This window comes from Mycena indigotica, assembly GCF_014461135.1.
Source record: "Mycena indigotica strain 171206Taipei chromosome Unknown Mind.scaff0001, whole genome shotgun sequence".
NCBI lineage: Eukaryota > Fungi > Basidiomycota > Agaricomycetes > Agaricales > Mycenaceae > Mycena > Mycena indigotica.
The window spans coordinates 5,894,480-5,919,876 of NW_023503000.1; the positions used below are offsets into that span (position 1 = coordinate 5,894,480).

Here is a 25,397-nt window from a genome sequence, read left to right on the forward strand (position 1 = left end):
AAGCCCTTCCTGGGCCTTCTAAGGATGCCTGGGCTCTTCCCTTGGCGTCATGGTCCCAAACCTGCCTCTCCGGAGCTTCGAGGGCTACTCGACACTCACCTAGGGTCCATTAGCGACACCTGACTTTCTCCCATGCGTCGTTCGTCGCTATGCAGTCACTCTATCATTACTCCGGTCACTAGTATATAGTAGTGCACCTGAGCAGAGGGCTCCTTGGCTTGTTCTCTAAGGATTCCCCCTCTGCTCAGGTGAGTCTGTAGCGTCCCTTCCTGTTGTAGTAGTTTCACTAAGGATTCCCCCTTCGCTCAGGACTCTGATTTCGAGCCTCGCGAGGTTGCCCTTACAAATCTGCTATACTTTTTAAACCAAAGAGCAAAAGATATGATAAACTCTGAAGTGATATGATAGCCTGTTTGACTATGAGAAGATGCATTGTTTTGCTGTTCAAGGAGGAAATGCTAGATGGTTGGGCATGGGTAGAGGTAGCCTGCTTCTATAGAATCATTTATTGCCAAACCGAAGTTTCGGCTCTTTATGTGAAGATGAAAATCAGCAACCCCATATTGGGAGTGGCAATGTTTTTGATTGTCCTTTTTGGGATGTAGTCACATGATGTTGTCTTTCCCCGCTTGCGTTTCCCACTGGCATTGCCTTCTCCCCCAGTTTACCTTACACATTTCCAAATTCATAACAACTGCTTTGCCATAACTATGGGTTAACAAAGCACATGCCAACAAAGTGCACATTAGAGTCTCACACCACTAATACCACCCTTTGACCACACTATGCAGGGGAACAGGATGCATGCTCAGCCTCTGGAGCCTTTAGGCAACAACAACCAACTATCCATGCCTCTGGTAATAAGTACCTGGGGCCGGGTGTACAGGTTTCACATAAACTTGTAACTTCTACACAAAACTAGTTTGATGGACTGCTCAGACACTAATGCACATTTTACAAATACCTTTTCATAAGACCATCTACAGTGTTGAGAACAAATAAGTAGTCTTCAAAGGGTAATTTTGGTAGCAGTTAAGTCTGAGTCGAGCATCATGATAACCAAAATATGTCATCACTGCTGACAGCCTATGAGGCAGTGTCTATGACGTAGACTGATATTGAGCAAATTCGTTCAGCCACAGTCTACGTCATTAATTGGACCTCTTCTCACAGACTCAGAAATTGTATTCCTGGTGCTCCAAAACATTGTTTTTACAACACCACCACCCAGATGATGGAGATTAGCTCATGCAATTTGCAGTTGTTATACCAGGGTTAAGCTAATAATAATAATAATAATTAGCCTATATGGTCCCATATGTGGGTACTGGGCAACCCTCATCTTCTGGTGGGAACTGCAGTCTCTTGCCATATTGACCTGCCATCTTGACACTCACTAATCGTGGTGCAGCCAGCCTGAGTTGAGCTGTTGGTATTACATAAAAATGAAATATCTATATGTACTTGTAGTCTTTGAGTAAATTTCAAGTCTGAAAGTATGTGTCAGGGGAACCTCCCTTTCGGCCCCTCGGAGACGATCCCGATTCCGGTCCGACTCCGGTTCCGACTCCGGTGATCGCATCACCGCCTCCGTCAGGCGCATCGCCGCCCCCGCCTGGCGATCCCCCTGGGACCTGGCCTGCGACATGGCGCAGGCATACTGCACGGAGCAACGATCAACCTTGGCGCGTCAAGAGCGCAGTATATAGTTCCGCTACCTAGCAGGCGGACCCTTAGAGTTTCTTCTCTTTGGATCCTCCCCTGCTAGGTCAGCCTCACTTGTATTTGCTTACTTCTATTCACTCTTTGGATCCTCCCCTGCTAGGACCTTGATCTCAGGCCTCCGGGGTTGCCCTTACAGCAGAAGAAACTCTCTACGGGATCAACCGGACAAGATTGCTAGGTTCGGCGCTGACTCAGGCTCGGAATACGAGTCCGTTCCGCCCTCGTCACCGCCCCTACCACTTGTCCCCTCCTCCTCTGTCACTCCTGTCGTCCCCGCACCTGTCATGCCTTCCGGAGCTACTCCTGACGCTGACACTCGGCTGGATGCACTCGAGGCGAAAATCGACCGCCTAACTGAGGCCCTTACTCTTCTCACCACCCAGGCTTCCGCTGCCGCTGCCGCCGCTAATACTGCTGGCGGACCCCAAACAACACCACCCCCGGAGACGTCGATTCCGACTCCGACTCCGGTTCAGGGCGATTCGAAGCCCTCTTTGGCGACATCAACCTCGCCTCAAAATTGGTCTTGCGACCAAACCCTCCGTTCACCTTCAACGGCGATCGGAAACGCGGCCGCGCGTTCCTTTACGCGGTCCGCACCTACGCCCGCCTTGCCCCTGAGGCCTTTGTGGTCAACGGAGAGGCGAGTGAGGAAAAGGCCGTCCGCTATGCCATGTCGTTTATGGCAGAAGGACCCGCTCAGCAATGGGCGGAGCGCCACGGAAGCAAAGCCCCGTTTCCGTTTCCGTCCTGGGGCTCGTTCGTTTCCGAGTTTCGACTCCGGTTCGTCAGGAGGAGAACGAGCAAGATCATGCTCTCTCCAAACTGGAGACTTCCGCCTATCACATGGGCACAAAGGATGTCTACCAGTACACCGACGACTCGAGGACCTGATGGACCTCGCCGGATTCGAGACGCGTTGGTCAAGGTGACCAAGTTCCGCCACGGACTTGACCCCTTGATCAACAACGGAATCACGTCCTCGAACGACCCCCCGGACCTCCGGGACTACCTTAGCTGGCGCACCCGGGCCTTCCGTCAATACGAGGCCCTGGTCCGGGCCAAGCTGATCAAGTCAGCCGCCCCCAAGACGCCTGGCGGTTTGATTCGGACTCCGTTTCCGGTCAACCGCATCCCGGCTCCGGCCCTTTTCCGCCCGGTGGCTCCGGTCGTGCCACCCGCGGCCCGCGCCCCGCTCCGGCGCCTCCAGCTCCCGTCCCCATGGAGTTGGATCGCACTAGGGCTCGGGGTGCCCCTCGTCGCGCCTGCTTCAGGTGCGGCGACCCAAACCATCTCGCCCGGGATTGCCCCTCCCCGCGGACGTCCGCTCAATGGACATCCTCGACGAGGTGATCCAACAACTCGGTGACGAGATGTTAGCGGAGTTGATCGCCCGCTACTCGGACACAGCTGCGCTGCCGGAGACAGCTGCGCTGCCGGAGACAGCTGCGGAGTCGATGGCCGGAGAGGATTTTGTCCCCCGCGACGAGTGACTGGTGTGCCCTCGTTCGCGTCCATAAATCGTTTCGCTTGTTTGTATGACGAATCAATTCCTTTGCCCTACAACGAGCCTGAAACGAAAGACATACCCTCCCCTGCCCCCATTTCGACTCCGTCTCCGACTCCGCCCGCGACTCCGGTTGTCGTCCTTCGCCGCCTCACTGCCTGGGAAAAGAAATTGCCCAAGCAGTACACTGTCGCTGCCTCCCCGGAGTAAACTCCCTCCACCTCCCGTTGGAGCTAGAGTCCACCACCAGTGCGTTGAAGCTCTCCCTTTCTGGGCTTGTTGACTGTGGTGCCACCTCCGACTTCATCGACACGAACTACGTCGCTCGGAATGGCATTCCGGTCCGCACCCTGGCGCAGCCGATTCCGGTCTTCAACGTCGATGGCACTCCGAATGATGCTGGCTCCATCAACCAGATCGCGGACTTGGTCCTACGCTACAAAGGCCATTCCGAGCGCGTTCAACTCGCCGTCACCCATCTCGGTAAACAAGACCTCATCCTGGGGTACTCTTGGCTGCGGAAGCATAACCCAGAGATCGATTGGGAAACCAAGGAGGTCAAGATGACGCGGTGCCCCCGCGGCTGCTCCACTTGCCGCGAGGAAGAACGCGTTGAACGGACTGAGCTACGGCGACTCCGGCTGCTCCAGAAGCGACTCCGCTCCGGCCCGTTCCCCTCGGTCTGCGCCATGGACCTTTCTGGGTCTGATGACGGAGACGATTCCGTCTCCGGCGACGACTCCGGCCTGCCTGATCTGACGCCGGACTCTGACGACGACGATGACGATGGTCAGCTTGAAGATGGTGACCGCATCTTCTACACCTCGTTCCGTCCCTCGGAGGAGATACGCGCTGGCAGTACTGTCTCGCAGCGCCTGGCTGAAGCCTTCGCCAGGAACTCCGCTCCCCCGCCCTCCGAGATCCCGGACTGGGCTAAAGAGTTCCAGGACGTCTTCAACAAGGAGTCTTTCGACACGCTCCCGGAACGGAGAACCTGGGACCACGCCATCGAACTCGTCCCCGACGCTAAGCCGGCCAACTGCAAGGTGTACCCCATCTCGCCCCTTGAGCAACGCGAGCTCGACGCGTTCATCGAGGAAGGGCTGTCGACGGGCCGGATTCGCCCCTCCAAGTCTCCGATGGCGTCTCCGGTCTTCTTCGTCAAGAAGAAGGACGGCGGACTCCGCTTTGTCCAGGACTATCGGGCCCTCAACGCGATGACCGTCAAAAACCGGTACCCCCTTCCGCTGATCAACGACCTCATCAACCGGCTCAAAGGCGCTCGTTACTTCACCAAACTCGACGTTCGTTGGGGCTTCAACAACGTCCGGATCAAAGAAGGTGATGAGTGGAAGGCAGCTTTCCGGACTAACCGAGGCCTGTTCGAGCCCTTGGTGATGTACTCCGGCCTGACAAACTCTCCCGCGACGTTCCAAACGATGATGAATGACATTTTCCAGGACCTCATCCTTTCCGGAGACGTCATGATCTACCTGGACGACATCCTGATCGCCCATTCCGACCTCCGGAAACACCGACAGATCGTCCAGGAGGTCTTGCGCCGACTCCAAGAGCATAAGTTGTACCTCCGAGCGGAGAAGTGCGACTTGAAAAATCGTCAATCGAATACCTCGGAGTCATCATCTCCCACAACCACGTCGAAATGGACCCCGTCAAGGTCGCAGGCGTCTCCGCCTGGCCGACTCCGGAAAACAAGAAGGATGTTCAGCAGTTCCTTGGGTTCGCTAATTTCTACCGCAGGTTCATTCGCGACTTCTCGGCCCTCGCGCGTCCTCTCTTTGCGCTCACCAAGAAGGACCAGCAATGGACTTGGGGCGACGCGGAGGCCTCCGCGTTCCAAGCGATCAAGGACGCGGTCACCTCGGAACCGGTCCTGGCGATTCCGGACGACGCACGGCCTTTCCGACTCGAGGCGGACAGCTCTGATTATGCGACGGGGCGGTTCTTTCACAATCCGCCCCGGACGGGAAGTGGCACCCTGTAGCATTCTATTCCAAAAGCTTAAATGATGTCCAGCGCAACTACGAAATCCACGACAAGGAGATGCTCGCGATCATCCGCGCACTCGAGGAGTATAGACACTTCCTCGAGGGTGCCGCGCATCCCGTCGAGATTTGGACTGACCATAAGAATTTGGAGTACTTCAGGAAGACGCAGCACCTCAACCGGAGACAGGCCCGCTGGTCCCTCTACCTCTCCCGGTTCGACTTCACGCTGCACCACAAGCCCGGTCGCGACATGGGCCGACCTGACGCCCTCTCTCGGAGACCCGACCACGGAATCGATTCCGACAACTCCGACGTCGTCCTTCTGTGGCCCGAACTCTTCCACGTCCCGCGCACTCGAGGGTGTTTCCGTTTCGGTCCCGGTTCCGAACTTCTTCGCGACATTCGCGATGCCCTCTCCGGTGAGCCTGACCTGGAGGAGCCCGTCGCACTAGCGGCCCGGCAACTCCTAAAGGTCCAAGGTCAAGCTCGAGGCCCCCCGCTCCTCACGCTCCGACGAGTGGGCCGTCTCCGGTGGTCTCCTCCACTTCCGTGGGAAGATTGTCGTGCCCAAGGACAAGGACCTCCGGAGGCGCATCATCGAGCTCTGCCATGACACTCGAGTCGCCGGACATGCCGGTCGCTTCAAGACCTTGGAGTTGGTCTCCCGGAACTACTGGTGGCCTCAGATGTCTCGCCATATCGGCCGGTACGTCGCGACCTGCGACTTGTGCTGTCGCACCAAGGCGCTCCGGAGACTGCCCCACGGAGAGCTACACCCGACGGAAACACCCCCGGAGCGCTGGCATACCGTCTCCGTCAACTTCATTGTCGAGCTCCCGAGGCCCATGGGTACGAGCGATCATGGTCGTCGTGGACACCCTTGGGAAGCGAGCCCACTTCTCCGAGTGCCATACTACGGTCGACGCAGTAGGAGCAGCCCGCCTCTACTACCGGAATGTCTGGCGCCATCACGGGACTCCGGAGAAGTACGTCTCCGACCGTGGCTCACAGTTCATCGCGGACTTCACCCGAGAACTCTGGCGTCTAATCGGCATCAAGCCAGCCACGTCCACCGCGTATCATCCGCAAACGGACGGTCAGACAGAGCGCGTCAACCAGGAGTTGGAGCAGTACCTGCGGATCTTCACCAACTATCAGCAGGACGACTGGGATGAGCTGATTCCGGCCGCGGAGTTCGCTTACAACAACCACGTCCACTCATCCACGCAGCAAGTCCCCTTCATGACGGACACGGGACGGCTTCCGCGCATGGGCTTTGAACCCGGAGCCCGTTCCGCTATGGAGTCTGTGAACGAGTTCCGCGACCGAATTGCCACTGGGGTTGCCGAAGCCAAGGCCGCTCACTAAGGCCAAGGAAGAGTATAAGCGCTACTACGACCGGAGACGCACTCCGTCTCCGGAGTTCAAGGTTGGCGACCGTGTTTGGCTGGATGCCTCTGACATCAGGACGACTCGCCCCTCGGAGAAGTTCTCCCACCGCCGCCTCGGTCCGTTCAAGATAGTCGCGGAGATCAGCAAAGGTGCCTACAAGCTCGACCTCCCTCCGCGCTACTCGAAGCTCCACCCGGTCTTCCCCGTCGTCAAGCTTGAGCTCGCCCAAGACGACCCCCTTCGACGGACGCCCCGGCTACGACCAGCCCCCTCCGGACCTCGAGGACGGAGTCCCGGAGTGGGAAGTAGAGGAGATCTTGGACGCAAGGGTGAGGTATAAACGGCTGAATTACCGTCAGATGGAAAGGCTACGACGCGTGCGCACGACCAGTGGGTCCGCTTCGACCGCGTCTTCGCCCCGGACAAAATCGCGGAGTTCTACCGTAAGTACCCTGGCAAACCACGGCACATCGCCTCCGCAACCTTCGACTCGATTCCGTTCCGGTCTATGCGTCGGGGACGCCGCATTCAAAGGGGGGGTGATGTCAGGGGAACCTCCCTTTCGGCCCCTCGGAGACGATCCCGATTCCGGTCCGACTCGGTTCCGACTCCGGTGATCGCATCACCGCCTCCGTCAGGCGCATCGCCGCCCCGCCTGGCGATCCCCCTGGGACCTGGCCTGCGACATGGCGCAGGCATACTGCACGGAGCAACGATCAACCTTGGCGCGTCAAGAGCGCAGTATATAGTTCCGCTACCTAGCAGGCGGACCCTTAGAGTTTCTTCTCTTTGGATCCTCCCCTGCTAGGTCAGCCTCACTTGTATTTGCTTACTTCTATTCACTCTTTGGATCCTCCCCTGCTAGGACCTTGATCTCAGGCCTCCGGGGTTGCCCTTACAGTATGACATATGTCCAGCAAGGTCATGGTTCGGCTCTCTGCCACTTGCGGCCTTATCCCTCCTCATAAATGTTTTAAATCATTTTCAACATTTTTCAATTGTTTTCCTTTGGAATTGCCACTATTCCCATTTGACAACAAAGTGATGACACAGATATGTGGCCTACACGAGGCCTGCTGTGTACATCATTAGAGTCCTGGGAAACTATCGTATCTTAGTCCCGCGCTGGAACGCCGGTGTTCTAGTGACTGAGGAAGTAAAGCTATCGCCCATCATGTACGGCTGCAGACGTATACTATATTTGGGGGGACGCCACATAAGTAGCCAATGAGGTTTATGTTACATAAGCACTTCGTGGATCACTCTGCAATCTCATCATAAAGAAAGCTGTTGTGTGTGTACGCCCATGGGTAGAGAACCTTGACTTCCGTCACCCATTGGCACCCTACTTAATCTGCCTCATCTCCAAGGACAACAGCACCCTAATCTCAGCACTCTACTAGATTCAGCCAAAGCATGAGTGTCATCGTCACCATCCGCGAACCCACAGGATTGATCTCTTACAATTTCGCAATGCAAGACGCTCGGGCGAGCAGGGAAAGCCTTGGTCTCTGGATCAGAGAAAACAAGGTGTACAAGGTGTTTACGACGCTTAACCAATATCATCGACTCCAAACGGACGTGTCAACTGCTGACGCAGTGGCCTTGCCCATGGGACGGGTTGTGCTCAGGGGAGGCAGAGTTACGCTCCCGCCCCGCACTCCTGGGGGTCCCCCGCGAGTTTCTTCCGGCTTCATCCAGATCACACCACTTTTTCGCGGCACGCAATTCACGCTGCAGCATGGAGCAGGAACCTTCATGCAAATCTTGAGCCAACTCCCGCCAGATAATGTCGAGGTCACGAAAAGGTTGTCTTGTCCTGTGTCAGCGTCATTACGGGCTCTAATGTACCACTTAGAATCGTCCGTGGTTGTGCAGCAGCCAGGGCAATCGGGCTTCAAGACCCACAAGGCTTTATCAACTCGGCTGCATATGATCCTATCGTATTCTTCGACATCCACACAGGAATCACTCCGGAGACCGGTCAGGTACGACAGAGTGCAGCTGCAGAACAGATGTTTGCGATAGCCCAGGATGCTCATGCTGTCCGGATGGAGACTGTATCAAGCGGTGCCGTGTATTACAATACTTATGGATACAGATAGTCAGATAGCGCCTTTGTATTCCAATATCCTTCTTCTTAACAAAAGTGAACAAGCAGCAAATCCGACTTGGAGTGACAACTGTGACTCTAACATGCTGTTGCTCACTCACGTCTCCTCCACCTACAGTCATGCCAAAGAAGTCGAAGAAGAATACACCCTCTGGAAGTACTGGCGGTGAACAACTTGCTGCTGTTCGCGTTCTGCCCTATCTCTATCTTGGTCCACGCACCGCAGTCCGCGCTGCCTTTTGCTCTGCCCAGGGCATTACCCATGTCCTGAGCATCGGTTCAACTCCTGCCGAAATCATTCCATCCATAACATACGAGCGACTGTCGTTGGTCGACAGTGCATCGTCGCCAATCGCCGAAGCGAGCTCTAAGGCAAACGCAATCATTCTCGCCATCGCCAAGTCAGGTGGCAAAATCCTGGTCCATTGTTCAGCAGCTGTCTCCCGTTCCCCAACTTTGGTTGCTCTCTATCTCATGGAGCACTCCGAAATGTCTCTCCATCAGGCGCTACGCTCACTCGTTCTCGCCAGACCCTCTATCTGCCCAAATCCTGGTTTCTTTGCGCAGCTCAAAGATGCGGAGGTTGCTTTGCGTGGCACCTGCAGTGTCGAAGTCGACTCATTGCCTCTCAAACGTGAGGTGAGGGTGGCGCTATTTCAACTGGAGGAATAGATGGCTGGATGGGATACTCGAATGCGGGTCGCATACTAGTAATAATTCAATAGGAATTAGATGGATTATATATACATAGTACGACTGGAGAACCTACTATGTTACGGATTAGACAATACAAACAGACCATCAACTTCTGGGGGCTCGATGCTGCCGGACGGTTGCCGTTTCGGCAAGAGTGTCAGGGGTCTCGAGGGCTGTTATATATATATAGACTGACTCGTTGTGTCCACCCACACACACACACTGACAATGGACTCGGACATCCTCGACATCCCTCCTGGCAGCCTTCGCGTGCTACGAAGACTCGATATATGCGGTGGCTTGGAAGAAGTAGAGCGTATGGACTTGTACAAGGTGTGCAAGGCTATTATGGTCTCGTTTCGTCACCGTCTTAAAACGCTGCACAGCGGCTGAAAGGCAAACCATGTACCCTTGCCTACTTCAGAAAGGAAATCGAACGCGACAACCCCCGCACCTTCGCTGAAATGTGTGTGCCCACCCAGCCTCCACCCCTGCTAACTTGTGTAGCGCACAATTCGCCAGACTGGCTACTCAAGCTAGCGACTTCTTCTCGGTGGAATCCTACTATGAAGGCGAGAAGATCTACCGCGTCATCTCTCTTCCAGTTGAAGACATTCCCAACACTGTTTTCCAGCGTGTGCAGACCACAGTACACAAAGTTCCTGTGCCCCAGATGTAATCATTATATATGCCACGACTACATATTCGAAAGACAGAATGTTCATTTTTTGCTGTCTGTGGGGTTGCTTGCTATTGCTATTGCTTGACCTCATGTGCCTGCGCCCTCATATTCTTGAAAGTGGAACCTGTTCAGGGGGAGGATAGCAGGATGATTCCATGGATGCAGTATGGGAACAGTCAACGAGTTTCGCGCCAACAACGCTCGCAAGATGTTGGCAATTCTTGCACATAGAGCGCAGCGCGTCGGTACGCCTGAGTAACCCTAGTATTTCTCCAGGTTCATTAGCTCCTTCTTCTAAGATCATATCTGCCGCGCTGCGTTCGTCACTAGAATGCGGGGTATTGACGAGTGCGACATTGACTGCTAATGTTCGCAGGGGAGTCTGGGCACTAATGTGTTTCCAGAGGCTGCCAACAACATTTAGTTATTGAAGGAAGAAAAACAAGTAACACGGACGAGGAAAACGAGACAGCCTCGGCACAGTCCCCCCAGCAACTCCCAAACAACGACCCCTCCGGATTCGGGAAACACAATTGCATCGGTGTCGGATGAATCAGCGCGCCAGTGCTGCCCCATAGCTCTTCAAGCACTTTGGCGCGTACTGACCGCGCTAACTGAAAGTGCTTCCGCGGCTTGAACCACGCAAGGCTCGAGCCAAGTGTCATCTTTGGCTGAATCAGCCACAAGAACACAGGGCACGTCCACAACGCACCGCATCACCACTCCACAGCATCTGGACCGTCGTCGGCGGGCGGGACTTGACATGGGCGGCCGACATTTTGCATAGCTTGGCGTACAGCGCAAGCAGCCTGACGCGCTCAGCAAAACTTTGCGTGTCGTAGTTCTGCATCGAGAGTATGTAGCCTATGGGAATAGTCAGAAAGACATCTGGCGCGAAGAGCACACGCACCGAGCCCAGTAAAGTAGTCCGCCACGGGAAAATCGTCGTGGTCATGAAACTTGACGTGAATGGCCTCCAACACGTCATGCTCGCGCACTTGCACAGAGGTCCCTGATTCTCTTCGAGCTGTGAGAGTCGTATTCAAGCGAATGCAAGGGCTTACAGGCAGGGCTTAATCAGTCGTTCGTGCAGGTCATCTGGACTACAAAGGGTTTTCAGGCTTTCTGAAAGCTTGAATTATTGGATTAGCATATCTTATGGTGTAAGATGAGACTAGAAGTACCCGTCGAGGACATCTAGCTGCCGGAAGAAGCTCATCGACGAGCCTCTTCAGCATACACCGAGGTCAAGAAATTTTATGCACGTGACATTGGGTATCCTACTAACAGTGATAACTACCTCCTCATGCAGACACCGTGAAGTTTCCAGACGTGCCCGTGAAGGCAGAGATGGACCCTATCAACGGCTTAGAGTCGCCAAAGTACTGGATGCGGTAAGTCCCCGCAGGCGTCCCCGCCTCAATCGTCCAGTTGAGCGTAACAGTGCTCGTGCCCAATATGGTGTTCACGCGCACCCACTGGTACGTCGTAGACGGGTGGGAGTCAGATCGCACGGCCTTCCAGGCGCCGCTGGCCAGTTGTTGAACACTGAGGAAAGTGCCCTCCAAACGCAGGTTGTTCTGTGAAAGAGGTAAGCCCTTGACTCGGAATGAACAAGTTGATATACTCTTGGTGTGGCGCCGACAAACTGGACGGAGACCGTCTGGCCGGCCGTATAGGTTTTGGCAGCATCGACAAGGACGTTACCGAAGCTCTTGCCAATCGGAGCCGCATCAAACACAACACCAGTTTGTAGAGAAATGGCAGATGACTGGAGGGCAGGCGGGGCAGCGTCTGACGCGGGTGTCCCAGAAGGAGAATCTGCAAGGAAGGGTACGAGAGAGGTGTATTTGTCGATATAAGCTTCAAGTGTGTCTAGAATGATATCAGAAAAAGAAATTCTCAGAAAAAAGCAGGAAACAAACAGGGTCCGAATAGCGTTGAAGCGCCCTCATAACGCTGGATGGCATACTCCTCACGCGTTGTGATGTAATGTCCATAAGTATTCGCTGGACCAGAAACGACAACATAGGCACTATTGTCGATAACACCTTGCGAGATAAGAGCAGCGCGGATAGCGTTGCGCAAACGTCGTCCAGCCATAGTTGTTAGCTCGCCTGATTTGCTCAGTTTGAGGTATAGGTCAAATTCCGTTGGACCTACCGGGTATGAGGGCCATGACGAAATTTCCCACTTTGAGCATCTGAATGTCGACGGTATCCGGTGACCAGCTATACGGGAATGTGGCATATCCCTGTTAAAGAAGGTTATTCCAGGAAAGCAAGGTAACAAGAGCAGTACGGTGTTAAGCAAGATCGGCTTCGGCGCGTGGCAAGCAATTTGAGCTGCAGAGGGACTGGGGGTTACAGCGCCTTTGACGATTTCCCACAAGGGATTCCTACGAAAATAAGAACGAAGGAGAGAATGGCAAATCGGCGGACGGACTGGGACGTGGAGTTGTCGCCTTGCACAAAGTCAAACGCTCCAGGACCATCACTGGAAAAAAAAGTCAACTTCTCTGAGAAGCTGACAGAACCATAACTTACGTCGTTCCGCCAGCAAAAGAGTACCCCATCGCAGCGGGACAAGTCATCGCGGTGGTTCCATTCGGCAACGTGAACGTGTGGTTGGCCATCTTCAAGTAAATGTGGACACTCCTGACTGTCCCGCTGACAGGTGAAAGTTTCCCGCCCATTATTGACTTTGCCGCGTCAACTTGGGTCTGCGCAATCATCGTGTTTGAGTGGAAGCCATATGGGTCGAGTCGGAAGCCGGGTCCACGGCCATGGCATTGTTGAACAGTCCCGCCGCAAGTAGAGGTGTTGGCCTGGCATGGTTGGCCGTCAAATGGCTGTCCGGGGGACTCGCAGAAAGCACCAAGACTAAGACGACATGAGTTTTAGAGAGAGATAAAAATATTATGTCACGTGTTGGGGCTTGTGTCTCCAACATTGGCTTGAGCAAAACCAGCGACGAAAGTATTGGCCCCGGGCATCGCGTTAGGTTCAACGGAAGCTAGACAAATTTGTGAGAAAAACTCCACCAGACAGCTGCAGGTTACCTTCATACAAATAAGCCGCCATGCCTTTGTTGTCTGTACTAATGAGAGTGTTGTTTTCGTAGATACTCGTCCCGTGGACAGCGAAGAATGATAGGAAACCACGGTCGGCACCGAAGTTGAGCAGACTCATGGTTGTGTCTTGGTCGTCGCCTTGGTTAGTGTAAAGAGCGCGTTCTGAAGCAGGGTTGGCCAAATAAGCTGTTGGGCTGCGATTTCGGTTTCCGCCAACCACAGTCCCATTCCCAATGCTCAGAGTTCCCGTTTTGAGCGAAGCATGAGCTCGGTCGACAGCAAGAACGACGCCCTGGACGATAGCGTCATAGGTCGCCTGAACGAATCCCAGTGCAGTAAGTTGAGGCAGCAGATTCTCAAGATACCCGCCAACGCCGCTGTGTTGATGGGTGCTGGACAGCGCAAAGTTTTGGGCGGTATAAAGGCTACCATATTTCGCAGCCAGTTTGGCAAGAATTGCTCGGCGAATTCCGGTGTCACCCATCGCAATGTCCGCGTTGATGAAAACGATCCGGTTGGCAGTATTGCCGGTCTCTCCAACAATGAAGGCGCGCGCGCGTTGACGCTGGTGCAAGCCAGAGTCCGTTTGGCCCAGCGAAGCATAACCCATCTGCGCCATAATTCAACGGAAAACTTGTCAGAAAGTCGCCATTCGTACCATGTTAGTTTCGGTGACTGGTTGAGCCATTTCAGCGGACAGCGAAGCAAGTGCAGAGAACTCAATGACGCACCAGGGCCAGTGATGTCAGCAATACCGAGCCCAAGGAGGTATTGTGTCTGCGCGACAGCATTGTGGACGCTCGCAGCGAGGAGAAGGAAAGAGGGGAGGAGGCGAACCATCCTGGGCAGATGGGAGAGTGAAAGAAAACGTCGACTGTCGGTATATATGCGAAGAACAGTGATGTTGAGCCAGGTGAGCCATGAGAGCACATGGAGAGCAACCGTGATGACGATCTATAAATATAGCCTCCGCATTCAAACAGCATTCAAACGTTCACCGTGGGGCATGAGCCATGTCGTCGAATCATCGTGAGAGGCAGAAGGAAGTAAAAACCAGGGCAAAATACTGGTGTTGTGGGCAGCCGAAAGAAGAAAAATAAAAATTCCTAAAAAGGAAGGAGGGAGGAAAGGAAAAGAGAGGGATTTAAATAGATATCTGCATTGTATTCCTACTGTTTTTACATGCAAAACAAGCCTCTCTCAAGAGTGAATTTCTCTGAGCGGCGCCTGCGGCGAGCAGTATCACAGAATACTGTCAACAATTTCCATTTTTGAATATTTTTGCCGCGCGGCACCCGTTGATGGCAAATACTGAACCCAAATCGGGTTTTTCTGGCCGGCTGTTCCCCGGTCCGATGCCCGTCACGTTGTCGTCACGCCATACCCATCAAACAGTAGGGCAGCAGCTCTGCTCACCTACAGAGAGGTAAGTGGTTGGGAGCATGGTCCAAGAGTATAGCTTCAACAGGCACCCTGCTCTCTAGACCAGATATTAAATTATTTACTCCCAAACATACATTATTGTGTCTATTTGATGCCTTGTGCTGTTCCAGAAGTAAATAAATTATGGAGCAAGCCAAGGTTCATGGTACAGTTATAGTAGATAAGCTAAGTCCAGCACAAAGCCCCACTTGAATCAATTATTGTTACAAAAATACAACAGAAAAATCGGGCAAAAGTGTACTTGAACGCGGGCCTCCGAGAATCACGGAGGATCAAACCCCATCCCAAAACGGATATTTGGTGATGTCAGCGTCACACCGTCAGTATTACTGCAGTATTTGCCCACACCAGTATTTAGCCAAAACCAGGACGGATCAACGACCAGTATTATTTCTTCGACCTTTGACTCTGGCCCCAAAGCTACTCCCTCTCCCCTACTACCAGCTGAGCGCAAACTGCTTTCTCGGAATGGAAGAGTCCGATGAGCATTATAGTTGGCCTTCCCATTGGCTATGACAGTTGTAGGCAAGCCCTCAGTCATCTGCCCCTCCCAAATCAGCCATTCCTGCCAACCCACACGAGCATCGTGAGACAGCCAAATAGATTGCTCTATCCCCAGTGAATAACAACTCATTGCAAAGACATTCACGACAAAGCATGGCAGTCTTCCAAAAGGAATCTAATATGTAGGCCTGCAGAAGGGCATCCACGACTAATAAAGGGTCTAAAATTATAATACGGGTAATAAAGTCTACGAGGCCTCTGGTTTCTTGCTAACCACAAGATACATCGGGGTAAACAACTACAGAAATGGTTCAGCATCAAGTTCATGAACAGCAGCGTCCAAAGAAACACACCTTTTGTTGCCCCCCACGCACAAGTGACAAGGCAGCGACCTTGAGCGCCTCGCCGACGTCGTATGTGCCCTTGGGAATCAGGCCGAGCTTTTCAAGCGTCCAGACGACATTTTGCGTGACGAGGATACCGCTCCAGCTCATCCGCCATACTGTGATGTAGTCCCAGACAGTTTGGGCCTTGCGGATATCACCCTCGAGAGGGTAGTACCATGGTACAGGGTCCGGTCGGTCAGCCAAGTCTTCCTCATGCTGAATTTCGAAGCCGACGGTTTGGAGTGCTTCGCGAGCAAGCTTGATGGGCCTCATTTCAGGAATACCGTTTCCAAGTTCGATTTCGTGTTGCAGGTCAGCATGGGCAGGAACAGAGGGATCCCAGTCATCGGTCATGCACCACTCGTAAACACCGAACTATAAGTGGGTGAGATGAAGTAGAGTTGATAGGTAATTAAATGCTCACTGTGCCTCCGGGTTTGAGCACCTTCATGATCTCACCATAGACACCCTCCCATGTCGGCGCATGGCAAGTAGCCTCAATGGCATAGACTAAACAAGTATGAGCAAGAAAATTACGGACAAGGAAGTAAAGCAAAACTCACCAGCATCGAACGCGTTTTTGCCAAACTGCTCTTCGAGCTTCATGAAATCGCCACGGACGAAGGTAACCTGCTCGCTTAGGCCGGCAGCCTTGGTGTACTTCCGTGCGCGCTGGACCTGGAACTCGTTGTTGTTGAGGCCAACGATTTCGACATCCGCAAAACGGGCAATTTCCCGAGCCGGTCCACCAACACCGCAGCCGACATCGAGAACGCGCATGCCAGGTCGGAGACCCATCTGGGCAGCCAAGTAGTGTTCATGGCGAGCGAGAGCAGCCGCGAAGGCCTCTCCCTTGTAAAAGCGACAGAAGTGGAACGACTGCGCCCATCCGTATTCATATAGTTCGGTTGCCCCATCATAGTACCCTGGAGTGAAAGCAATTGAGCTTACGACGAGGGATAGAGAAGGAAATATACCGTTGACAACGTCGGTGTAGCTCTCGCGCCTGTTTTCGGTGTTGGTAGCATCCTCGGTGGTGATGTCCTTATTCCAAAATTTTGTGTAGTTGGCAATGCGGTCGCGCTGACGGCCGTCAGCCATGCTCTTGGGGTCCTGGTAGACAAGGGACATTATGTTGTTCTATTGAGCCAAGTCGTCAGTCCAAAGTCGTCCAACGTGAAAACAGAAAAAAGGAAGTTCAGAGACTTGAATGGTTCCCGAAGGAAAACGCCCACGAAAAGGTCGCGTTCATTTGCAGTAGAAGTTTTCATCTTGAGAAGAGAGTTCGGGAGGCTACTCACATGGTGGTGAAAGGAAAGACGAAGGTGAGAAACAAGTGGGACGATACGCGGTAGGATTTTTAAAAAGTCGTGTCATGGCAGTTTTAACCGGACCGTCAACGCTTATGTAACAATTCAGATGGAGCTTGCCAGTCTCCGAGTCTGTCGCGCAATGTTCCTCTGGCCATGAAGATTCCTGTGGGCGCGCACTGTACCCAGTTCTCCCCCAGCTTGCTCTGAATCTACAACGATAATCTTGACCTGTCATTTCATTACTGCGTTACATAATAAGGCGATGTCTCCTTTCCAGGACCTTTCCACATCCTCTCCAGAGCTTTCTCCCGGCTCGTCACTTGAATTCAGGAAATTATGCATCCACTGCGTTACCTAGTAACTCCTGCCGCAGACGGTACTAGTGGTACCGCCATTGTCATATTCCTCCACGCAAGTCTTTCTTACTCTCACACGAACTCCTCAAGACCTCCTCCAAGGGTTCTGGCGGCAATGCCAATGACTACCCGTTTCAAGTTGCCGAATACATCCAACGAGACCCAGATCTGAGCCATGTAAAGTGCATTCGGCCTCAAGCGTGCGTGTTTTCTCGTGTTTTTTGGGGCGGAGAATAATGAACCACACAGGCGAGTCAGACGAATTACCGCCTCCGAGTCCGGTTCCAGGATGCCAGCTTGGTTTGATTTGTACACCTACGATCTGCCCGTAACACCGCCCCCCGCTGGCGAGGAAGACGAAGAAGGAATTCGGCAGAGCATTATGGCTCTAGACACTCTCCTGACCGACACCATCGCAGAGTCTGGTGTTGACCCAAGCCGTATTGTTCTTGGTGGAATTTCCCAAGGCGGCGCTATGTCCCTCCTCACGGGCCTGACCATACCCACAAAGCTGGGCGGGCTGATTGCGCTCAGTTCACGTCTTCCCTTACGATACAAATTCAAATCGGTCCGTCTATTAAGATAGCATGAATAGCCCGCCAGTCTTGACCAAGTTTACAGATGACCTCATCTCATGCATCGAGCATTCCAATCTTCTGGGGACACGGAACGGCGGACAGAATCGTTACATTGGAGCTCGGCCAAGCTTCTGCTCAGTACCTAATCAACGAAGTTGGCATACCACGGTCAGACCCGCCTGGCGCACCGCAAGGACTGAGCTTCCTTGAGTATTCCAACCTCGAACATAGGCTCCGTGACGATGAACTGTTGGACGTAATGGCGTGGCTGAAGAAGATAATTCCAGCTCAATGACAGTCACGGTGCAGGTTGTACATAATTTACAGGTGAGGTCAACGTTGATAGTATTGTTTTGCTCTCGCCGCATCGAGACTTGGGAGTGAGACTATGTGTCAATAATAACACGAGTGAATTTGAAACCCTCCTAAGATGGGAGGAGTGTCAACAGTCACGGGCCGGATGGCTTCATCCACAACCTGGCGGCAGCCTCGGCCCGGCCGTTGTGTGGGTCAGCGTCCGGCCCGGATCAGTCTCTGCCGACACGGCGCACAATGTGGCCTGCCTCGAGCATGGCATCGACGCGCCATCGTGTGTATCTACGAATCTACGATTTCCTTCGTTGAACGGAGAACCGTTGTGTGTTCGGTCAAGTAGGCGAATGCAACTTGTAAGGCTCAGGGAAAAGACGCAAACGACCGCCAGTTTTAGTGTACTTTTATGTTGTTCAGGATTCATCGTTGCCAGTTGGCTCTTCGAGACAAGGAGCCCCATATGAACCGCCAACTTGATAAATTCGACTTACAGGGCTCAAGGATAGAAGAGGTTAAGGATGCTTTCAGCCGAGCTCAGAAAGGATTCAAAAAATGTTTATTCAGGTGGGTATCGTATTTAGTCACCATACTCATATCCGCGCAAGTCTGCGCTTGAGTCTTTGCATCATCGTTAACCGTTTCGGGACAAGGAGGTCCATCTTGATCCCGATGAGCCGCCACTTCTCGTCCTCCGCCGCCTTCCGCTGAGCCTTCCAAAATGCCCGCGCTTCTGCTTCGTCAGCTCTCTCTTGGGCGAGTATCGCCTGATGGGTGAGAACAGCGATGCGCAGACTGGGTTGGAATCGGGTGGGCCTATAATCGAGCGGCATGGCAAGGTCAAGGTCCCAGTCGAGGGCCTTAGGTAATTCCGGGATATAAGGCTCGCACGGTGATGGCTCCATGAGGGGAGGTATGGGAATCGAGACTGAAGGACGAGTTGCCAGAATGGGACGGCCATTGCCGTTGACTTTCATGCCAAGCACCGGCTGGGCGACAGAGCTCGTTGTAGCGGATATTGGTTCTTCGACTGCGACATGCTGGAGGAGTAGTGAGACAGGGTACATTCGAGGACGATAACAACGACATACGTTAGATAAGAACCAAGCGGGCATCATTTGAGACTGGTAGAATGATTTTACTAACGAAGTCTGAAAGCAGCGTCAGTATGAGAATCCTCGAAAGGAAATGCGACCGTACCCAGGTAGTCTCCTCACTGTCGTAGGACACCTTCCAGGTTCCAGGAATGTCAAGCGACGTAATCGACGACGCTGATTTGGAACATGACTGAAAAGAGAGGGTGGTAAGTGAAAGCTAAGCAATGAGATGAAGAAGCAAATACCATTGCAGGGGGCGTCGGGGCTGTGAGTGGATGCCAATCGCAGATAACATGATTTCGATTGGTAGTATTTGGTGTTTGGTTTGGGTCAAGATGAGGGGGAGGAGCCAAGAGGCAGAGTAAGGTTATAGTGGGGGCGGTCGCCGTTAAATATGCGCTGGGAAGGTCAGACATCGTCTGAGACATTCCGCCGGAGACATGTCCCGCCCCCACAGCCTGCCCCACCCCACATTCCGCTCGGAACAGGCTCCGCGGAGACAACTGAAAGGTAACGAAGGTGCATACGAGCAGCTTGGTGACCCAGTCCTATCCAGCAAGGCACCGATGAGAGCACGGAGCAGAAACTGCTTGAGACATAAGATTCAACGTCGTAAAATGGTGCATTGGTGAGCATAAACGCGCCTTTTCGTTGTCTCGTTTTCTGTTCTTACTCTTGATTGCTGTACTCAGACTGTAGTGCGCCGAGACAGAAGACGTCGGAAGCAAGAGGATAACTAGCACGTGCCATGACGTAGGAGAGATCGTTTGTTTCGAATTGTCTTGAATGTTGAAGTAGTGGTACTTAACGCTGTTACTCTGAAGCAGTTCGTCTAGACTGTCTCTATGAGGCGACTTTGGAGTGCGTTCAAATAATGGCCATTCCATATCTCAAAAAGGGGAATTTTCATAAATTCTGGCTAAAGTTTTTTTCTGAGATTCTGAGTGCTCGGAGAGCCAAGGACGGATAGAGACTTTCTCTCCACGTCTCCACGTATACATGAGCTAAACACGGTCTACGTTGTTGCGACCCTTCAGCTTAACGCTTCTCCACTCCATTGATAACGCGCCAACAATTGACAGCGCGCTCATCGCGATCCCGACTTTGAACGCCTTCATCAGTGCAGAATTGTAGACTTCCACGACGATAGGGAGATATTGCGGGTCGATGGTGTGCGCCAGGCTGGTGGCCCCCGCATTCAGCACAATGGAGGGCTCTATTCCGGGCACGTGCGCAACCAAACCACTGGCGAGCTGTCCCGCGAAAATGTTGGCCCCAACGGAAACGAAAAGCGCGCCGCCGATCGACTGCATGAACATGGGAATTGTCGTCCCGACCGCCATGTCCGCCTCTGGCAGAGCAGTCTGAGCTGCCAAGACAGGAATTTGCGCGCCGAAGCCGACACCAACACCGTAGATAATTTGATATCCAACCCACTGCCCAGTGTTTGTGGTGGTGGTGAAAGTTGATAATAGGCCAGCACCGATCGACATGAGAATGGTGGAAAGGTATAGGAAAGGGACGTAGAATCCAACAGCGGAAATGACCATTGCTGATGAAAGAATGCCAAACACCAGCGAGCCAATCATCGGTATGGTGTCAATGCCTGAATGAACAGCGGATACGCCTTTGATTGCCTGGAGCCATATTCTGCATCACTTTCAGGCAAAGTACACAGTAAAATTGGAACACGCACGGCACATAGTATACCAGCAGGATAAATCCACCACCAAGACTGAATGCGAAAATTGAGCCTGCCCATACACTGCGTTGTTTGAAAACCCTTGGTGGGATAGTTCCGGAATCTTGAACCTTCCACTGGATGACCGCAAAAGCAACCAGTAAAACTCCGAAAAGCACGAAAAGTGCAATGATGCGACCATTGGACCACTCGTACTTCGTGCCGCCCCATTGCATCGCGAGCAGCAAACACACAATAGCGGGGACGAACGTGATGGTCCCGAGCGGATCAAGTTGTTTAATTCGTGCCCATAACGTGGTGTCCGAGAGTGTTTGCTGCTTAGCTGGCGGCATTTTGAAAAAGAAGGTCATGAACAACAGGGTTATCGAGCCGACAGGAAGGTTCTGCGGGAGTTGAGCGCTTAGCAGTTGTTGGTTGTATGCTTACTATGTAGAAACACCTGCAAACGACGGTCAGCCAAACAATCATTCAAATATCGTAGAATACGCCTACCATCTCCAAGTCACTTTGTCAGTAAATGCACCACCCTTAAGTCTATGTCAGAGTCGTGATTTTTCGATATAGACTCATACCAGGAGTGGACCAGCCACAGATGCGATTCCAAACATTCCTTGCACCAAGCCTAGATATGTCGCACGTTTTTCGAGAGGAATCGAGTGGGCTTCAAGTCGTATTAGTTGCAGGATTTTGAGGGAGAGCAAGTTCAAATTGCGCTCACAGATGATAATAAGAGCCCCACTAAATATTCCCGCAGAGCCTAAACCCGCGATAGCTCGGCCAACAATCAAAGCGGTCGAAGTAGGTGCCGCCCCACAGATAGCTGACCCAACTTCAAATATTGTTACCGCAGATATAAACACCTGGTTGCGAATAAGGTGATGAACCGAGGACAGGGGGACATGTGCGTACCCATTTGATTGGCAGAAACGAGTACAATTTTCCAAAGAGCAGTTGGAATGAAGAGCTTGTCTGGAAAAAGCTCAGTTTGTGCTAACTAAATGACGGTTGGATACCAGGAGATACGCGCTGATGTACCACGGAACATCGTCCAGCGAATTAAAATAGTCGGAAATATTTGGAAGTGCAGTGGCTTGAGGCATTTCGGTATTTTACGAAGCATTGGGATATGAAGCTCACCAAGAATAGTGTTGTCCAACGCAACGAGAAACACGGCGATGCAAAGAGTGAGCAATAACAGTGCCAGCTTCAAACCATGGGGGTATTCCTCCGCCTCTTGTTCTGTCAACTCGACCTTTTCTGGAGGCGTTTCAGTCAGAGTGGGTTCCGCAGACATGTTGGCCACGAACCAGAAGAACTGTTGCCCTTTATTTTGTTCTGAATTCACCGATGATAAATCAGCATGACATCAGCGTGATGGCAAATGGTCGGTGAATGTCTTGCTCTTTCTGTTGAATTGCCAGTGAGGGATGGTGAGAGAGATGATATTTCAGAGTCCAATACTAAATATACACTTTCCTTTCCGACGATACCTTTCATTATTGCAGCTTAACCTCCCATAATCGTACGCATCCATCGGCGCCAGCACCAGCGAGTTTGCCTTCAGCAACCCACATAACCCCGTTGATTCCGCCAGGTCCAGCGTTCTTGAGAGCAATGTTCCGAGACGGGTTGTCCACACTCCAGACATAGACATGTGTATCCAATGAACCGGATGCACAATGTTTACCGTCCAAAGTCCAAGCCAAAGAATTGACGCGAGCAGAATGGAAAGACCATCGAGCGGTGACCATCTTCTTCTCTTTGACATCGAATAGGACTATCCGTCCGCTGGACTGGAAAAAATCGTTAGTAGATGGAGTAGAGGCTGATAAGAAACGTCGTACATCACCCGCAGCCAGTAATGAGCCGTCAGGCGAGAACGCCAAAGCAGAGACGACACCCTTGTTGTTTTCAAGAAGCCCGATCTCCGTGAACTTGGTGCCGCTCCACTCATACAGCCGCACTTTCTGGTCCTGCAAAGGTTGAGCCATGTTATTATATCCACCATATTGTCGAGTTCACCTCTCCACCGACAGCAATAACGTTGTTGGTGCTGGCCCCAACCGCACTCGCATTGAAGCTCGTCGACAGTTGCGCAACCTTCTGGTTGTCACGGATGGCTTCCACACCTCCAGCTTCAACGACAAACGCGGTCCCATCTGAACCCGCAGCAAGCGTTTTGGGCTGCGACCCAGTGCCGACTGAGCCTTTCGCAAAGCTTCCACCGGAAATTTCGCGGACACGGTCATCATAGCCAGCTGAGAGCACTTTGCCGGTGGGCGTTGCAGCAAGTCCAACAACAATATTGGTGTGACCGTCGCCTTGAACGGCGGTTGCCTCACCAGTCGACGAGGTGAACTCGACTACTCGACCGTCTGCAGTACCAGCAAGGAATGTCGTTGAAGTAGAGGGTGCAATGGCCGTTATAGACTTCTGAGGACCCTGAAAAAAAAAGTTAACGTATGTCCCAACGGAGAATGAATCATACTGTTATAATCCGTGCTGGCTTGTTGCCTGCTCTGGCATCAAAGACATTGAGATCACCAGACAACGATAGCGACACAAGATCCGCTTCGCGAGTCCAGACGTTGCCAACTTGTTGGTTATTTACACCAGAGCCAAGCGACCACGATGCTGTTGCTTTGCGTGCTTCAACGTCCCCTGCAACTGTTTAAAAGGACACCGAAAGAAACGAGCCTGTTTGCCCACATAATTTGACAGTACAATCGGCCGACGAAGTGATGAATGATTTACTGTCTGGACTCCACGAGCAGGCCATCTGCGGAGTGTCGGAATACATACTGGACTGGAAGAAAAAGAACGCACAACGCTACCCGTATGTGGACTGTCTGTAAACTCCGCAATCGTTTCGCCGGTCTTGCCGTCGTAAAGGAAGATCCTCGAATCTGACCCCACACTGGTGAAATGATCTCCAGAAGGCGCGTAACGAACGTCCTGAACGAATTTCGTATGTGTTCTGATTGTCTGGGACACCTTTTGAGAAAGAGTAGATCGAAACAAACTGACACAGACCTTGTCGTACTTGTAGGGTGTGCCTACAATGGTTTGAGAGGTATAGTTGGGGAAAGAAGACGACACACCTTGGTGGAAGATAATCAGGCCGTCATCTCCTGCGGTGGCAGCTCTGAATGGCCGTTGGTGTCGAATCGCAACGGCGTTGATAGCCTGTTGAGGTCGAAAGTCAGCTTGATGAGAAAAGCTTAGGAGTTACATACCTTTGTGTGCCCGCTGATTTCCCCAGTCGAAGAGCCCGTGTCAAACATGAAAGCATGACCGAACCTATTGAACCTGAGAGACGCAGATCTAACCCCGTCTAGATGTACTTCTCTCGTCCATCCCCAACGGCGATGATACGTTTGCTTTCCCCATCCCATTCCAAATCGTTACTGAAGTAGTATTAGGCAAGCCGGAGGATAAGTTGTTGACGCACATTTTCCCTGAGATGACCTTAAATTCTCCCTTCAAAACATTGTCTTCACCAACAGTGTCCCAGACGCGGACTGGGGTAAATATTAGAATCAGTGAGAATCGAACGTCAGAGTGGCACACGAACCCGTGCCAAAGACGTCGGCAGACGCGCAATAGTAACCTGTAGGCGAGATACGCGCCACACTGGTGTTTTGGACATGGCCAACATAAGCCTTTGCTAGCAGGGGATTCTACGTTGGCTATTCAGCCAAGCTATATCGTATCCGAGTAGAGAGTACGTTTAGATCGCGAATCTAAGGGCCATGTCAGAAGGTAGCTGCAGCGGTGGTTACGAATGGAGGTACAATGACGCTTTTGCCATTCGTATAGACGATCTTCTCCTTATGCGCGCTGAGTCTTGTGGCCACACCGCGAGCTGTTGTCGGGGTTGGAGGGAAGAGGGCGTACTGCTTGAAGGACATGGTCACGGTTGAGTTGATCGTAGGAGCTGATGGGATCAAGGTTTACCTTTCTCGCATTCACAATCACCAGCTGTTGGATTTAGGTCCTCAACGCGATGAGCAGTGGTTTCCCCCCCGTCCCGCCCTTGAATCGGTCGTCTGTCGCTTCATGAAGTCCAGTTAAAGCTAAAAGACAATCTAAATGGCGTTCAAGTTTGAATTGTGGAGAGTCGGAAATACTAGCCTTTGGTGGGATTCTTGGACTCTTCGCTCATGGCCATAGTGGATGTTAATGGGTAAGATGTTAATGAGTAAGGCTGGATCAAGATCATCTGGGACGAAAAAACTTCAGGCTGGACTCGGACATGATCTTGCCCTCAGCCTGCTCCGGGTCCGGTTATTTAACAGAATAATCGTACTACGACTATCCTGCTTCTTAAACACCTAACACTCATGTCTTCTCCTGACGCTTTCGACCCCGCCGTCTTCCCAGGCTTCTCGAAGGCTCAAATCATTCAGTCTGCCCAAACACCGAGTCCAGGAAGTGCCCAAGACCTTAGCTTGTTTACCTCGCCAGCATACGGTTCATCTAATGCCGCCACATCGCCACTGGGACCATTGC

General features: G+C 52.5%; 8 protein-coding genes across 8 annotated transcripts; 4 read left to right on the plus strand and 4 right to left on the minus strand.

The window, feature by feature from the left end:
- Window positions 1–8,049: 8,049 nt before the first annotated feature.
- Window positions 8,050–8,738, plus strand: MIND_00166200 (uncharacterized protein; the record flags this gene model as incomplete). The annotated part of the gene is made up of 2 exons (XM_037358584.1): window positions 8,050–8,441; window positions 8,492–8,738. The coding sequence occupies 2 exons, from the start codon at window positions 8,050–8,052 to the stop codon at window positions 8,736–8,738; spliced, it is 639 nt and encodes a 212-aa protein (XP_037226494.1).
- Window positions 8,739–8,848: 110 nt separating this feature from the next.
- MIND_00166300 (Dual specificity protein phosphatase 19) lies at window positions 8,849–9,418 on the plus strand (the record flags this gene model as incomplete). The annotated part of the gene is made up of 1 exon (XM_037358585.1): window positions 8,849–9,418. Exon 1 carries the CDS (start codon window positions 8,867–8,869, stop codon window positions 9,416–9,418), a length of 552 nt encoding a protein of 183 aa, XP_037226495.1. The 5' UTR covers window positions 8,849–8,866.
- Window positions 9,419–9,670: 252 nt separating this feature from the next.
- MIND_00166400 (uncharacterized protein) lies at window positions 9,671–10,121 on the plus strand (the record flags this gene model as incomplete). The annotated part of the gene is made up of 3 exons (XM_037358586.1): window positions 9,671–9,775; window positions 9,829–9,908; window positions 9,950–10,121. The coding sequence occupies 3 exons, from the start codon at window positions 9,671–9,673 to the stop codon at window positions 10,119–10,121; spliced, it is 357 nt and encodes a 118-aa protein (XP_037226496.1).
- Window positions 10,122–11,428: 1,307 nt separating this feature from the next.
- MIND_00166500 (Neutral ceramidase) lies at window positions 11,429–14,225 on the minus strand (the record flags this gene model as incomplete). Its single annotated transcript, XM_037358587.1, has 12 exons — window positions 11,429–11,704; window positions 11,752–11,999; window positions 12,050–12,241; window positions 12,288–12,378; window positions 12,426–12,522; window positions 12,570–12,620; window positions 12,671–13,006; window positions 13,052–13,139; window positions 13,186–13,807; window positions 13,856–13,872; window positions 13,929–14,151; window positions 14,196–14,225. The coding sequence occupies 12 exons, from the start codon at window positions 14,223–14,225 to the stop codon at window positions 11,429–11,431; spliced, it is 2,271 nt and encodes a 756-aa protein (XP_037226497.1).
- A 1,166-nt stretch (window positions 14,226–15,391) lies between these two features.
- On the minus strand, window positions 15,392–16,661 carry MIND_00166600 (Delta-sterol C-methyltransferase; the record flags this gene model as incomplete). Its single annotated transcript, XM_037358588.1, has 4 exons — window positions 15,392–15,442; window positions 15,498–15,905; window positions 15,955–16,040; window positions 16,094–16,661. 4 exons carry the CDS (start codon window positions 16,659–16,661, stop codon window positions 15,392–15,394), a joined length of 1,113 nt encoding a protein of 370 aa, XP_037226498.1.
- Window positions 16,662–17,488: 827 nt separating this feature from the next.
- MIND_00166700 (Delta-sterol C-methyltransferase) lies at window positions 17,489–18,072 on the plus strand (the record flags this gene model as incomplete). Its single annotated transcript, XM_037358589.1, has 2 exons — window positions 17,489–17,767; window positions 17,821–18,072. 2 exons carry the CDS (start codon window positions 17,489–17,491, stop codon window positions 18,070–18,072), a joined length of 531 nt encoding a protein of 176 aa, XP_037226499.1.
- Window positions 18,073–18,679: 607 nt separating this feature from the next.
- On the minus strand, window positions 18,680–19,611 carry MIND_00166800 (uncharacterized protein; the record flags this gene model as incomplete). Its single annotated transcript, XM_037358590.1, has 4 exons — window positions 18,680–19,126; window positions 19,178–19,237; window positions 19,287–19,373; window positions 19,429–19,611. 4 exons carry the CDS (start codon window positions 19,609–19,611, stop codon window positions 18,680–18,682), a joined length of 777 nt encoding a protein of 258 aa, XP_037226500.1.
- Window positions 19,612–20,187: 576 nt separating this feature from the next.
- On the minus strand, window positions 20,188–24,814 carry MIND_00166900 (WD-REPEATS-REGION domain-containing protein; the record flags this gene model as incomplete). Its single annotated transcript, XM_037358591.1, has 24 exons — window positions 24,680–24,814; window positions 24,614–24,628; window positions 24,460–24,565; window positions 24,337–24,406; window positions 24,230–24,292; window positions 24,122–24,185; window positions 23,987–24,071; window positions 23,919–23,941; window positions 23,712–23,870; window positions 23,595–23,664; window positions 23,374–23,546; window positions 22,908–23,327; window positions 22,730–22,858; window positions 22,412–22,678; window positions 22,193–22,220; window positions 22,023–22,142; window positions 21,899–21,975; window positions 21,795–21,854; window positions 21,604–21,745; window positions 21,458–21,546; window positions 21,378–21,412; window positions 21,312–21,324; window positions 20,880–21,268; window positions 20,188–20,833 (listed from the first exon to the last, which is right to left on the minus strand). Exons 1-24 carry the CDS (start codon window positions 24,794–24,796, stop codon window positions 20,188–20,190), a joined length of 3,360 nt encoding a protein of 1,119 aa, XP_037226501.1. The 5' UTR covers window positions 24,797–24,814.
- Window positions 24,815–25,397: the final 583 nt, after the last annotated feature.